The sequence below is a fragment of the Enhydra lutris genome, unplaced genomic scaffold (assembly GCF_002288905.1).
Source record: "Enhydra lutris kenyoni isolate GAN:26980312 unplaced genomic scaffold, ASM228890v2 scaffoldscaffold46, whole genome shotgun sequence".
NCBI classification, from domain to species: Eukaryota; Metazoa; Chordata; class Mammalia; order Carnivora; family Mustelidae; genus Enhydra; species Enhydra lutris.
The window spans coordinates 8,117,925-8,133,053 of record NW_019154130.1 but is presented as its reverse complement, the minus strand read 5'-3'; the positions used below and the strand labels follow the sequence as shown (position 1 = coordinate 8,133,053).

Genomic DNA, 15,129 nt, shown 5'->3' with positions numbered 1-15,129 from the left:
GAAGAAGCAGACTCCCCTGCTGAGCAGGGAGCCCAATGACATGGGACTCGATTCCAGGACTCTGGCATCATGACCTGAGCCAAAGGTGGACACTTAACTGACTGAGCCACACAGGAGCTCCCCTACCAACCATTTAAAGAAGAATTAATACCTATTCCTCTGAAACTGTTTCAAAAAAATAAATGAAAGGTAAACTTCCAAACTTGTTCTATGAGGCCAGCATTATCCTGACCCCAAAACCCAAAGACCCCACCAAAAAGGAGAATTACAAACCAGTTTTCATGATGAACGTGGATGCAAGAATTCTTTCCAAGATACTAGCCAATAGGATCCAAAAGTACATTAAAAGGATTATTCACCAGGACCAAGTGGTGGGTTCTAGGGGTGGTTTAGCATTTACTTTTAACAACAGCTTTATTGATATATAATTCACACATTTATTTATTTATTTTTTAAGATTTTATTTTATTATTTATTTATTTATTTGACACACAGAGAGATCACAAGTTGGCAGAGAGGCAGGCAGGGAGAGAGGGGGAAGCAGGCTCCCCACTGAGCGGAGAGCCTGACACAGGGCTTGATCCCAGGACCCTGAGATCATGACCTGAGCTGAAGGCAAAGGCTTAACCGATGAGCTCCCCAGGACCCCCTAATTCACACATTTAAAGTGTACAAGCCAATGGCAACCATCATCACAATCAATTTTAGAATATTAAAAAATTTTTATTATGTTCAATTAGCCAGCATATAGCACGACATTAGTTTTGATGTATAGAATATTTTCATTACCTCAAACCCCAAACTTCCTATTCATCACTATCCAGTCTTCTCCTCCCAACCCTCAGTAACCACTACTGTACTTGTTGTCTTTATAATTTTGCCTATTCTGGACGTTTCATTTAAATGGGATCATGCATTTCATATAAATGGAATAATACAATATATGGTCCTTTGTGACTGGCTTCTTTCACTTAGAACAGTGTTTTCAAGGTTCATCATGTTGTGGCATGTATCAGGATTTCATTCCTTTTTATTGGGGGATAATATTCTTTAAATGGTTATAGCTCTTTATTTATTCCTTCAACAAGTGATGGGCATTTGAGTTGTTTCCACTTTTTGGCTGTTATAAATAATGCTGATCTGAATGTTTGTGTGCAAGTTTTTGGGTGGACATGTTTTCATTTCTCTGGGGTATATACCTAAGAGTGCATCTTCTGGGTCATATGGTATAACTCTGTTTTGAACCTTTTGAGGTACTGCCAGTTTTCCAAAGCAATTACACTGTCTTATATTCTGATCAGTAGTGTATGAGAGTTCCAATGACTGTATCCTTGCCGATACTTGTTATTATTGTCTTTTTAATATATCCATCCTAGTAGGTTTGAAGTCGTAGCTTATTATGGATTCATTAATTGACTTTGAATGTCAATCTGTCCTTCATTCTTCAGATTAATTATACTGTTAGTTATGTATTTCTTTTTATTTATTGATGTATTCAGTTGGTAGTGTTTTGTATCTATTCATGAAGTATATATTGCTCTGTAGTTTTCTTTCTTTGTTTTTGATAGTATTTCTATAGAGGTTTTATAATCAGCTTAATTCTTTGTTCATAAAAACAATCTGCATAGCGGCACCTGGGTGGCTCAGTTGGTTAAGTGTCTGTCTTTGGCTCAGGTCATGATCCCAGAGTCCTAGGATTGAGCCCTATGTTGTTGGGTACCCTCCTCAGCAGGGAAGTTTGCTTCTTCCTCTCCATCTGCCCCTCCCTCTGCTGTGTGCTATCTCTTGTTCACTCTCTCAAATAAATAAATAAAGTTAAAAACAAAAACAAAATAGGCTGTGTAGTATAGCCTCCTTTTTTTCCCTGAAAGCACTATGCAGTACTTTCATGATTTCTTTTTTTTAAAAAAGATTTTATTTATTTATTTATTTGACAGAGAGAGACAGAGAGGGAACACAAGCAGGGGGGAATGGGAGAGGGAGAAGCAGGCTTCCTTCTGCGTGGGGATCCCAATGTGGATTTGGGGCTTGATCCCAGGACTTCAGGATCATGACCTAAGCTGAAGGAACTCGCTTAAGACTGAGCCACCCAGGCAACCCCTAATTTTACTGTGGTTCTTTTCTCTTTTCTCTTCTCTTCTCTTTCTTTTCTTTTATATTATTTGTTTGAGAGGGAGAGGTAGAAAGAGCATGAGTGGGCTGAGGAGCAGAGGGAGAGGTAGAAGCAGACTCCCCGCTGAGCAGGGAGCTGGACACTGGGCTCAATCCCAGGATCTTGAGATCATGACCAGAGCCAAAGGCAGATGCTTAACTAAGGCACCCAGGTACCCTAACTCTAGTTCTTTCTTGATCTTAGTTTAAATGGTTACCAATTTTACTGATTGAGTTTCTGTTAGATGCCAGACATTGCAGATTTTACAATGTATATATACATTGTGAAATCTGCTATATATGTGTGTGTGTGTGTGTATACACATACATATATATATGTATGTATTTTTTTTTTTGTCTTGGATGTAGTGAACTCTGAATCTATATGATGCTTTCAAGACTTGCTTATTTTTCTGGGGCACCTGGGTGGCTCAGTGGGTTAAAGCCTCTGCCTTCAGCTCAGGTCATGATCCCAGGGTCCTGAGATTGAGCCCCGCATCGGGCTTCTCTGCTCCGCAGGGAGCCTGCTTCCCCCTCTCTCTCTGCCTGCCTCTCTGCCTACTTGTGATCTCTGTCTGTCAAATAAATAAATAAAATCTTTAAAAAAAAAAAAAAAAGACTTGCTTATTTTTCTAAGACATACTTTTAAACTTTGATTCAGGCAGTCTTCCGTGTACAGCTAATTTTGTCCCATTAGTGAGGCAATACTCTTCTTATGATTCTACCTTATTATGCTGTAATTCCTTCATTTCCTGCCTATGTATTAGGACATCTTTCAACTCTGAGTGATGGAAACACAAACTATTGCTTTGGAGATTGTTTCACCTATACCTCTGTGGTTGTTCTGTTCCTGGTCTTCATGGTTTTTTTGTCTCACATGCATAGATCAGTACTTATCAAGGACTTGAGGGTACCACTGCAAATCTCCAGAGCATTACACCTATGTAGCTACCTCTTCTTTGATAATCTACTTCATATATTATAGCTGCTTTGGCCTCTCCAAACGCTGAACTCTGCCTCCTCACTCACCAAGACAGCCCGTCTGGTGGTTTCTCCTTCACGGCACTCACTTTTTCCTGCCAGTGAGTTGGGTCATTTGCTTGTTCTTCTTCTTTCAGGGATTACTGTTCTGGACTGATGGTTACCCTAATATTTGAAAACAGGATGTTCCATATATTTTCCCCAATTTTTAGTTTTTAAGGCTGAAGGGCAAATTCTGTTTCTATTATTTCATCAAAGATGGAAGCAGAAATTTTTTTCTCTGGGATTTTGTCCTGCTTATTCCTTGCTATCTTGTCAGTTCTTTGATCCTTTTAAGGATCTAAAAAATATTTCATCTACTGTGTTTAGTTTTTTTTTTTTAAGATTTTATTTATTTATCACAAGTAGGCAGAGAGGCAGGCACAGAGAGAGAGGTGAAAGCAGGCTCCCCGCTGAGCAGAGAGCCCGATGCGGGGCTCAATCCCACGGCCCTGGGATCATGACCTGAGCCGAAGGCAGAGGCCCCAACCCACTGAGCCACCCAGGCGCCCCCTATGTTTAGTTTTTTAAAATGGGAAACTGGTTCAAATAATTCAAATTATTAGAAATGGAAATCTTTACAGTCTTTCCAATTAAAAAATAAAATAGAAAAATACTCTAGGATATCTTCATAAATGTAGAACAGCTGGGTGAGAAAAGGTGGCTAATGCTGTGATTTCTCTAAATAGTCAAAAGGATAAAATAAGGAATCCAAGACATAAAATAGGTAGGCCTGGGTAGAATTCCCAGACATGGCCCAGTTTTGCACGTTATGGATATTAGATGGTACATTACTAATAGACCATTAGGTAGGATTCTTATAGTAGAAAATAATGTAATAAATTGAAAGAAGTCAGACTGTAACAGTTATGAGGTTTTTTTTTTATTCTCACCTAGATATTCTACATTTCCTCATTTCTTTACACCGTCAATTACATCTGGTATCTGTACAAAGAGTTGAGGATGAGACACAACCAGAATGGACAAAGCACATTTCCACTGGTAAGTTTTATTCAGAGTTGATAGTTAAGAACAGTATGCTACCTGGGGTGCCTGGGTGGCTCAGTGGGTTGAGCCTCTGCCTTCAGCTCCAGTCGTGATCTCAGGTTCCTGGGATAGAGGGGCTCTATGCTCTGTGCAGAGCCTGCTTCCTCCCCCTCTCTCTGCCTGCTGCTCTGCCTACTTGTGATATCTCTCTCTCTCTGCCAAATAAATAAATAAATAAAATCTTTTTAAAAAAAGGTATGCTACCCATAATTCCGTGGGCTCACCCCTCCCGCCTTCTTTCCTCTTTGTTTAGTGCCACCATAATGATGTGCATGAATGTCCTGGCACATGCTCTCCAGAGCATTAAAAATGCGGAAAAGAGAGACAAAATCCAGGTTCTTATTAGGCTGTGCTCCAAAGTCATCATCTGGTTTCTCACTGTGATGATGAAGCATGATTACATTGGCGAATTTGAAATCATTGATGATCACAGAGTGGGGAAAATTTTTGTGAACCTCAGGGGCAGGTTAAACAAGTGTGGAATGATTGGTCCCGATTTAATGTACAACTGAAAGATATAGAAAAATGGCAGAATAACCTGCTTCCTCCCCACCAGTTTGCCTTCATTGTACTGACAACCTCAGCTGATATCATGGACCATGAATAAGCAAGATGAAAACACACAGGAGGGAAAATCCTGGAATTCTTTTTCTTTCTTTTTTTTTTTTAGAATATTTTATTTATTTATTTGACAGAGAGAGAGATCACAAGTAGGCAGAGAGGCAGGCAGAGAGAGAGAAGGGAAGCAGACACCCTGCTGAGCAGAGAGCCTGATGCGGGGCTCAATCCCAGGACCCTGAGATCATGACCTGAGTCAAAGGCAGAGGCTTAACCCACTGAGCCACTCAGGTGCCCCTGGAATTCTTTTTCTAGGGGTTTAATACATATGTACAAATAAAATGCCTCAATGGAAAAAAAAACAGTATGCTGAAACAAATCCATATATCCTTGATAAACAGTGCAAGCACTCAGGACTGAGTTGGTGAATTCATGGAGCTTAATAAAAGAGAAGTCATGTTCTCACAGAGTTTCCATTCTGTTGAAAAGATTTCCTCTTCTCTCTTGCCATCAAAAAAATAAAAAGGTTTTGATTATAGGAAACATTATTTGCAGTACTGTCATTACTGCCTGGTTCCATCCTTCTTAGCCCCATGCCAATCCATCATTGTTGCTAGTGTAAAGAATAAGATCTTGGGTAGAGTCAGGGAAGGTGCTCAGTATGCTCACATGGGATTTGGGCTCCAGGCGTTGGAAAGGGAGAATGTCTGTTTTGCTCTGCTATATTTCTTCAATATGTGTGGATAACAGAGATGCTGGTTTGTAGAAGGGCAGAGGGGCTCATGTGTGGTAATCAGAAAACAAGGTGGATCCAGGGAATAGTTGTCTTCCCTTCTTTGGTTCAAAGAGAGTTTGGGGCACTGTCTAGTATGACATTTATAAAAGAGAGGAGAACACCAAGTGCATGTGGATTTTTTGTGTGTGCATACATATTTTACTTATCACATAATTCATTTATTTTAAGTTACAATCCAGTGGTTTCTAAAGAAGACTTACTATCTTGTAAAATAATATCATAAATCAGTTCCAAAATATTTTCTTCACCCTAATCGAATTCTTCATGCCCATTTATTGTTAATTTCCTACCCACCCCCTGTACTAGGGAACTGCTAATCTAATTTCTGATTCTGTAGATTTTCCTTTTCTGGACATTTCATATAGATGGAATTATCCAATATATATTCTCTTGTGTCTGATTGATTTCATTTATAAGCTTTTGAAGTTTATCCATTATGGCATATGTAAGTCATTCATTCTTTTTTTAGTGCTAAATAGTATTCCATTGTATAGTACAATCAGTTTCTTATTCCTGATTCTTTTGGTATATCACTAAGTGATCTTGGTAGAAAACATTTGTGGGGCGGCTTGGTGGCTCGGTTGGTTGTGTCTGCCTTCGGCTCAGGTCTTGATCCTGGGGTCCTGGGATTGAGCCCCACCTCAGGCTCCCTACTCTCTCTTCCCCTTCTTCCTGCTCATGCTCTCTCACTCTCTCTCAAATAAATAAATAAAGTCGTTTTTAAAAAAAAAAACATTTTTATGATGTTAGCAATTTTCATTTCTTTGGCTGTCATTATATATTTTATCTTATTGTATAAATCTTACTAAATATTCCAGTTTTCTTATTTCTATAGTATCCATTCTATTGTGGTTTTTAAAAAGAGTTTATCGGGGCGCCTGGGTGGCTCAGTGGGTTAAGCCTCTGCCTTCGGCTCAGGTCATGATCTCAGGGTCCTGGGATCGAGCCCCCGCATCGCGCTCTCTGCTCAGCAGGGAGCCTGCTTCCTCCTCTCTCTCCGCCTGCCTCTCTGCCTACTTGTGATCTCTCTCTGTCAGATAAATAAATAAAATCTTTAAAAAAAGAAAAAATCTCATCTTTTAAAAAAAATAAAATAAAATAAAAAGAGTTTATCTTTAAGTGATCTGTGTGGCCAACATGGGGCTTGAACCTACAACCCCGAGGTCAAGAGTTGCATGCTTCACCAACTGAGCCAACCAGACACCCCTGTTTTGGTTTTTTTGAAGGGGATTTTTTGTTTAAGAGCATCATGGAGTAAATTAATCTGGAGAACTTACCCACATACCTTTCTCTAGAGCCTACAGATCAGTTCTAGACTTAATGAAAGTGGTATACTATCATATGCATGATGAAACTCAATAAAAATTTGTTGAATGAATAAATGGTACTATTATCAGTAAGTTTTTTTTTTTTAATCAGATATTCATTGACAGTAAGGTAAGAACAAGAATTAAAAACAGTTTAGCCTGATGGGTAGAGGATAGAATAAAAAGGGAAGAAGGGACACAGGTAGGAGAGGTCACCCAAGATTGATTTTACTTTTCTCATTTTACTTAAAGTCAACAGTGACTGTTTTACTTGAAATCATTTACTCTTTCTGATCCATAGTTTTTAGGGCAAATCAATTACCTATCTCTGATTATTGATTAACTGCTCACTTAATGCTTATTGATTTTTAACAATGCCATTCTAAAGATTTATTTATTTATTTATTTGACAGAGATCACAGGTAGCCAGAGAAGGAAGGGGGAAGTAGACTCCCTGCTGAGCAGAGAGCCCGATGCGGGGCTCAATCCCAGAACCCCGAGATCATGACCATGAGCTGAAGGCAGAGGCCTTAACCCACGAGCCACCCAGGTGCCCCTAACAATGCCATTCTAGAGTATAATAGGATCTCTTACCTCAGAACAGAAAAAAGCTGTTTTCTAGTCTATTCTCACTTTAAGGTGTTCTATTCAAATTCTTTTATCATAAACTTCCAGTGGGTAGATAACATTCTTCTATAAATTATTTTTCATTGTCTAACACAACTGGGGGTGTTTGGAATCTTCTTTCTTCTAGAGTCTAATAGATGTTATATCCAAAGGGCTTATTTGACCTCCCTCCTTTATGCTAATCCTGGCCTATTAAGCTTTCTGCTGGTCATTTTATACATAGACTTCTGCTCCACCCTTAAGGTCTGAAAAGTCCACACCTCCCTGGATCTAAAAGAGAATAGGATTGAATTGTTATTAGAAGATGGAGGAGTACTGTATGATTTCATATTTACCTTTCTTTTTTAATGAATTTGTTGTGGTATCCAAGTCTTATATTAAGCTACTTCCCACAGGCTTTCCTTGTGGCTATTGTTGCTGTTGTACTTTTTAGATTATAGTAATAGAGATAAAATTCTCTGGTCTCCAGTGCTAAGGAACTATCTATTTAATTGAGTTTTGTAGCAAATATTGCTTCACAGAAGCAGGCTCTTGGGAATTTTTGTTCGTACAAGTGATAAGTAATGACCTGATATTTATTTTATTATGATTGACAGTATTCTAAGACTTTACTCATATTTATTTTTTTCACAGGTTATAGATTATACTTGTCACGTTGGTCAAATAGCCATCATTTTGTCAAGGTAAGGTATGCTTTCCTTTCTAGCAAGGTGTAAACTCATTATTCTGTGGTCTAGGTGAGAACAAATAGGACAGTGCCCTTCATTTCCATAGAGTCTATCACTCCTAGGTCCTCACAGAGCCTTACTGAGTTGGAAGCAACAAACATATGATCATTGGAACCATATTCCCAGGTAGAATAGGCAAGCAATTTTAGATTCGGATTTTAACCTTAATTCTGCCATTAACTCTGTGTGATCTTCAACAAATATTTCGCTTTAAGTCTTTGGACTTCTAATTCCGTTTTATATCATAAAGAGTTTTATAACAGATAGCTTTCAAGATCTCATCCACCTTTATAACACTGGGTGAGAGTCTTGGAACTATTTACCCTCAGAAGAGTCTGGATCTCACCTAATGTAGTAGTCATGTCAGAGTTGACATTAGAGTTTATAACTTTTATTTCTGGATCTTTCCCTCTTATAGGGAGCTGGCTGTATTTAGCTGGATTAATAATTGGTTATTTAAGTGTATGCTTTGAAAAAGCTCCTAGAAATGGGGTGATGAAAATTAAGTTATTCCTGGTGGCCATGGAAAGTTAGCACACAACTCCCTGTTAGGTTTTTTCCTTTCACTTTGATCCACACCCAAAGACTCTCTGACACTATTGTAGGGCTCATTAATTTAGGTATGAAATGCATTCTCCACTCCACTTACCCATCAATTGGACAAAAAGTATACATAAGGTTTGTTTTTTTTTTTTTTGACAGAGAGATCACAAGTAGGCAGAGAGGTAGGCAAGAGAGAGGGGGAAGCAGGTTCCCTGATGAACAGAGAGCCCGATGTGGGGCTCGATCCCAGGACCCTGAGATCATGACCTGACCCAAATGCAGAGGCTTTAACCCACTGAGCTACCCAGGCACCCCTATACATAAGGCTTTTGAGGCATTTTTCTTGAAATTATATATATATAATTTCATATATATATGAATATATATTCTATTATATAATATATTTATATGTTATATATAATGTATTATATATATAATGTATTATATATAATATATATGTATTTGTGGAAAGTGGAGGGGTGATGGAGTTGGGAGAAGAACAGAGTATTTTGTGATGGGGAAAGGCCATAAAAATGCCGGACTATTAGGGTGATGTTTTTTTTTTTCCCTCCCAGCCTGATACCTCTTCTGTTAATGATACCCGTATTCTGTCTGGGCAATGTTAGTGAATGTTTCCACAACTTCAGCCAGAGCCACAGGTAAGCAAGGACCAAATCTATCATTTCTGTGGTAGACTGTACCTTTTCTTTTCTATATATAGAGATGGAAAAGACTTTCTACATACATTCTGGCCAAGTTGCTTGTATTTGGAACAAGGTTGTATGGAACCTTGGTAGAGTCTATAGAACAAGGTATAATCAAGGCAAAAAATGCATAACGAGGAATATAATGTGAAGTGACTGGAAGATAATGTATCTATAAAGAAGGAATAAGGTATTATGGGCCAGGGTTAGCAGAATGGTAAGTAAAATTGCATACTTAATAAATTTTGTTTTACCAAATGTGTATCTCTCTAGTGTCATATCTGTAATAGTGGTCCTGTCCATTGATTCTCCTCCTAGGTGTATTCTGATGTTCTCACCACCATCAGCCATGGCTGAACTGCCTTCTGCCAACACATCCGTCTGTAGCACACTTTATTTTTATGGGATCACCATTTTCCTGACCAGCTTTCTCCTCAGCCTCCTCACCATTGTGGTATGGTGCCATCTGCTCTTATGGAAAGAGAGGGGATTGGGAGGGATGGGACGTTATTCCCAGGGACTGGGAAAAATGGGATGAAGAGGCATTTCCTAAAGTCTTAGAACTAAGAAAGTAGCTAAGAGATAATTGACAGTTTAATTACTACCTCAGTATTTGGACTTCCCAAGATTAAATGATTGGGGGGGAAAGAGTCTCTAGTCATTATGTGAGAATTGTGCTTACTCTAGGACTAATTAATATATGTTCCTGTGGATCCTCATGGAAGACCAGACCAGAAAATTAGTATATGTCAAGTATACTGTATAGTATATGTCAAGTATAATGCTCTAGAACATTGGAAATGTGCTGTGATTTAATTTGATTATTTTCCAAATAATGAGGGAATTTTTGCTAGTGCAGCTGGCACTTGTGAACAAAATAAAATTATGGAGAATTTCCTAAATTGTGGAGATAGCTTAGCTCAAATCAGCAACTTTGTAAAGAGGGCGAAATGAATAGTTTATATTAAGGTGATTTTGATGATCTTCACTTAGAACTAATTGACAAGAGAGGCAGGTATCCCATAGCCTGGTACCCTGGGGATTCTTTTTTTTTTTTTTTAAGAATTTATTTATTTATTTGACAGAAAGAAAGAGACATCGAGAGAGGAGATCAGGCAGGGGGAGTGGGGGTGGGGAGTTGGTGGGGAGTGGGAAGGGGAGAAGCAGGCTTCCTGTAGAGCAGGACCCTGGGACCATGACCTGAGCCACCCAGGTGCTGCTACCCTGGGAATTCTTGATTGCTTTTTTAAATAATGCAATCTTCAGAACTGATTCTACTAGACATTAATATTCCCAAATAAGTAAAAGCCTCCTTTTGATTCCTGTGTCTGTGGGGAAATGAAATTACATGGCTAAACTTAATTAAATAATTGGCTTATTAACTTAGAGAGTGGGTCTGGATGATTAGGGAGAATTTTAGATTTGTCAGATTTGTTACCAAGATTATTACCTAATTTACTCCCCACAGAAAGCATATTGGAGTTCTGAACTGATTTATATTTGTTTCATTAGCTTATATAGAGAGCCCCAGATGGAAGGGGAAAACAGTCCCCTTTTCCATCTAAGGTCAAGAAGAGACTTCCTAAAACTTTATTTTGCTTTGAGTTGAGAATTTCAGCTCAGCCATGGTGCTGATGTATTTATTTTAAGGGTATTAAGCACAGAATACTTTCTAACACAGGCTCTAGTAAAGCATTTTAAAAGAGGGCCTGGTTAGATCTTAGCTTTAACTTCCTATATATACCGTGATTAGCCTCAGTTGCTGGGGGAGCGGGGAGCCTGTGAGTTGATGTAAAGTTTATGTATTGAACACAGTAACCACAGGTTTGGCTAATATCTATCCATTTCCCCTGCGCTAAAAAAGTTCACTCTGAAGATGATTTTCTTTCAGAAAAATCCAGTCTTAGATGGTAAAGACAGGAGAACGAGTTTTCCTGCTGTCAGATCCTGAGAGAAGTGATCCCCCTACAACAATAGGAAGCTAGAGCTAGGAAGTTTTACCAAGCCTCAGGCGAACTACTCACTGATGTACCCCTGTTTAGGTCTTACTCATCCAAGCCCAGACCCTTTATAAAAAGTTTGTGAAAAAAACTGGCTTCCTGGGGAGTGAACAGTGGGCAGTGATTCACATTGTGGAGCAGCGAGTACGCTTCTACCCGGTGGCCTTCTTTTGCTGCTGGGGCCCAGGTGGGTATCTTAAAAGGAAGAGCTGGGTAATAATGAGGACACCTATTGGGTTCTGATGAAGCAAAGTGGTCTCACCAAGAAGAATGACTGCAACTTGTAAAATTCCCGTCCAACTGTAAAATCTATGTTGGTCCCACTTTCTTCTTTTTCTTCCTGTGTTTTAGAAATTAAGGTAATTAGACATGAGATGCAACCTAAGAGAGGAAACATTCTGATAGAGTTCAGAGATACTACCTGTCCCTCCTAGTACACAAAATATAGTGAAGATCAGATTGGATAGTGCTTATGAAAGATCTTGGTGAATTCTGAAGCACCAAGAAGTGTAACTTATCTCCCCATAGTGTATCTTTTTTTTTTTTTTTAAAGATTTTATTTATTTATTTGTCATAGAGAGAGAAGCGAGAGCGAGCACAGGCAGACAGAGTGGCAGGCAGAGGCAGAGGGAGAAGCAGGCTCCCTGCCAAGCAAGGAGCCCGATGTGGGACTTGATCCCAGGACGCTAGGATCATGACCTGAGCCGAAGGCAGCTGCTTAACCAACTGAGCCACCCAGGCATCCCCCCATAGTGTATCTTAACCAACATTGCTAAACTGTAACCTGCAAAGTTTAGTCAGCGAGGAATGGAAGTTGGAGACTGGAGGCCCAGTGGTTCATGTTACTGGTTAATCTCATTCCTAGTCTTCATTATGCCTGTACCCTTATTTCTCATGGTGCGTAGGCATGTATACTGGGGGATTTTTGTAAAGATTTTATTAGAGAGAGAGAGCATAAGCAGTGGGAGTGGCAAGCAAAGGGAGCCCCATGCAGGACTCAGTCCCAGGACCCTGGGATCATGGCCTGAGCTGAAGGCAGATGCTTAACCGACTGAGCCACCCAGGTGTCCCTATACTGGGGAATTTTATGCTCAGACAGGTAGGGCTGGCAAGAAAATTTATACTTCGTGTTTTCACAGCTGTCATTCTGGTGATCATAAAGTTGACCAAGCCACAGGACATGAAGATTCACATGGCCCTCTGTGTTCTCCAGGTAACACCTTCAGTATCCATTTTTACACTCTCTTATCCTGTTCTCTTACACTGACATTACTCAGTAAGCACAGTTTTTTCCCTTAGCATATTTATTTCTGTGTTGCAAAAAAAGAAAATGTATTATTTATATTCAGTTATGAAAAGTGTGAAGTTTTCCTCACAGATGAAGTAGATACTTCTGTGAAAGTGCTGCCATGCGTTCCAGAGCACATGTATCTCTGGTTAACTTCATTTTATTGGTGTGTTTTTAAGGATGGGTAACAAAAAACCAAAATCTACCAGATAATGTTTTTATGAAACACTGATAGTGACATAATTCTCTCCCACCCAAAGCGAATTGAATGGGGTAAATTAGCTATTCCAGGTAAACGAGGAGAGAGGAATACAGAAATAGAACAGTTCTCTCTTTTCCTCTTTTATTAGACTTATGAAGCTTTTTTGGGGGTTATCTGATTATACTGATAGGGCATATTCCTCAAGCCTGACCTGGGAAATGGGGGAAATAAGAAAGGGGATTGAAATCCATTCATTTTCGTTATGTATGTGCCAAGAAGTATGACCGACCCTCAGTCATCCATAACAAGGTACGGTGCAAAGAGTGAGTTCAGGAAGAGCTAGAATGGGATGAAATCAGAGAGGTTGACAAACCATGAGAGTCGGGACCGTGAAACAAACTGAGGGTTACAGAACAAAGGAAGGGGGTGGGGGGATGGGGTAACCGGGTGATGGGTATTAAGGATGGCATGTGTCATGTTGAGAACTGGTTGTTATATGCAACTAATGAATTGTTGAACACTATATCAAAAACTAATGATGTACTATATTTTGGCTAATTGAGCATAGTAAAAAAAAGAGCTAGAAAAATATGAAAAACTGACACCAGATTTTGCTGTTTGAGATAAAACAAATATAACAGTTCTTTATAAATAAGGGGAATGGGGACAATTCCCTGGATCTCTGAAAACCTGAAGGATGGGTTCCATCACTTCATCTCCTCAGGCTCTAACAGCATCATCCCAGGGTCTTCTCAACTGTGGAGTATATAGCTGGACACAATACAAGTTCTACCAACTAAAGCAACAGGCTCGGCGTGATGCAGACACCCAAACACCATTATTATGCTCACAGAAGAGATTCTATAGCAGGGGCCTAGATACAATGGAGTCTGCCCTTGGTTTTGATACCAGCCCTCCACCATTCTTTGAAACTGTAATACTGGAACATCCAGGAACCAGAATTATTCCACATTAATGGATTAAGAAGAGTGTTGGGGAGCAACATCTCACGTCTTTCCAACCATGCCTTAAACTATGGAAGTGAAAGAGGATGTAGTGCTGTGGTTAGTAGCTTTTCTTGGTGAATTGGGCAGGATCTCTCTGTTATTCTCAGATTCACTAAAGTCTTTGTTCAGAGAGGTAAAGCCACCTTCCTTCTAAGAGATAGACTCCTATCACCTCAGTGAATACTATATTTGTTTAAATCTCTTCTGGATAATTTCCAAGTTATTACTTATATGTGCCATTTCCAGGCTCTCTACTCTGTGGTCGTGTGGGAAGTAGGGTGGCATGCAGCAGCTTGCTCAGATTTTGCTAGTATTGTTATTCTCTCTGAAGTTGGACAAAGAAAGTCCTGGGTGTCTGTTCTTTGAAGAGTTTTTGAAACTCAGAAGAATCAAGGACAGTAACTACCAAAAAACTGACAGTGGGATCCTCAGGTATATCCTACTCTCTTATTTGTTCAGTGCTGTTCTAAGTCTTGACAGTAGGAACCATCTGCTCTAGGAAATTAAGGCCAATCTCCTGAAGTTACAAGGGATAATACGATCTAAGAGAAATCAGGGTTAAAAGAAACTTTAGGTATCAAAAGCTCTCAACTCCCATTTATAAGCAGAAGTCCAAAGGTAGGTTTCATAGTCCCTGGACATAGAATTAGATTGAACCATATGAACTTAGCATTTTTGTAGGTGAAAATGACCTAATATCATCAATTTTGCATGGTTTAACCTAATGGTAGGTGCTCGATGTATCTTTATAGAATAAATGAATGAATAAGTGAATGAATGGCTAGAAAGAACCTTTTGGGAAAGAAAAGATTCCCAGACTGCAGAGCCTCATTCACTAGCAAGAATGTCTACCTATTTCTTCTTCCCCCTCCCCTCTCCTCCTTCATCCTCTTCCTCCTCCTCTTCTTCTGAAAGATTTTATTTATTTATTTGAGAGAGAGAGTGCAAGCAGTGGGTGGAGCAGAGGGAGAGGGACAAGCAGACTCTATGCTGAGCATAGAGCCTGACACAGGACTCGATCCCAGGACGTTGATATCATGACCTGAGCTGAAACCAAGATTCAAACACTTAACTGACTGAGCCAGCCAGGCACCACCCTTCTTCTTTAATCACACAACAAGTGGTGTTTGATCTCTTCAGTTAAGTTATGA

At 39.5% G+C, this 15,129-nt stretch overlaps 1 protein-coding gene and 1 pseudogene across 1 annotated transcript in view; both read left to right on the top strand.

Annotated features, from left to right (window-relative positions):
• The window catches only part of LOC111156499 (transmembrane protein 116), a 50,491-nt gene extending 35,603 nt beyond the window's left edge, over positions 1–14,888 (top strand). Inside the window, exons 4-10 of the mRNA XM_022517438.1 lie at positions 4,069–4,173; positions 8,140–8,189; positions 9,353–9,436; positions 9,800–9,935; positions 11,524–11,668; positions 12,621–12,694; positions 13,696–14,888. Of these exons, the coding sequence (XP_022373146.1) occupies positions 4,069–4,173; positions 8,140–8,189; positions 9,353–9,436; positions 9,800–9,935; positions 11,524–11,668; positions 12,621–12,694; positions 13,696–13,947 (846 nt within the window). The 3' untranslated portion in view covers positions 13,948–14,888. The remainder of the gene's footprint in view (positions 1–4,068; positions 4,174–8,139; positions 8,190–9,352; positions 9,437–9,799; positions 9,936–11,523; positions 11,669–12,620; positions 12,695–13,695) is intronic.
• LOC111156501 lies at positions 4,482–4,864 on the top strand (annotated as a pseudogene).
• Positions 14,889–15,129: the final 241 nt, after the last annotated feature.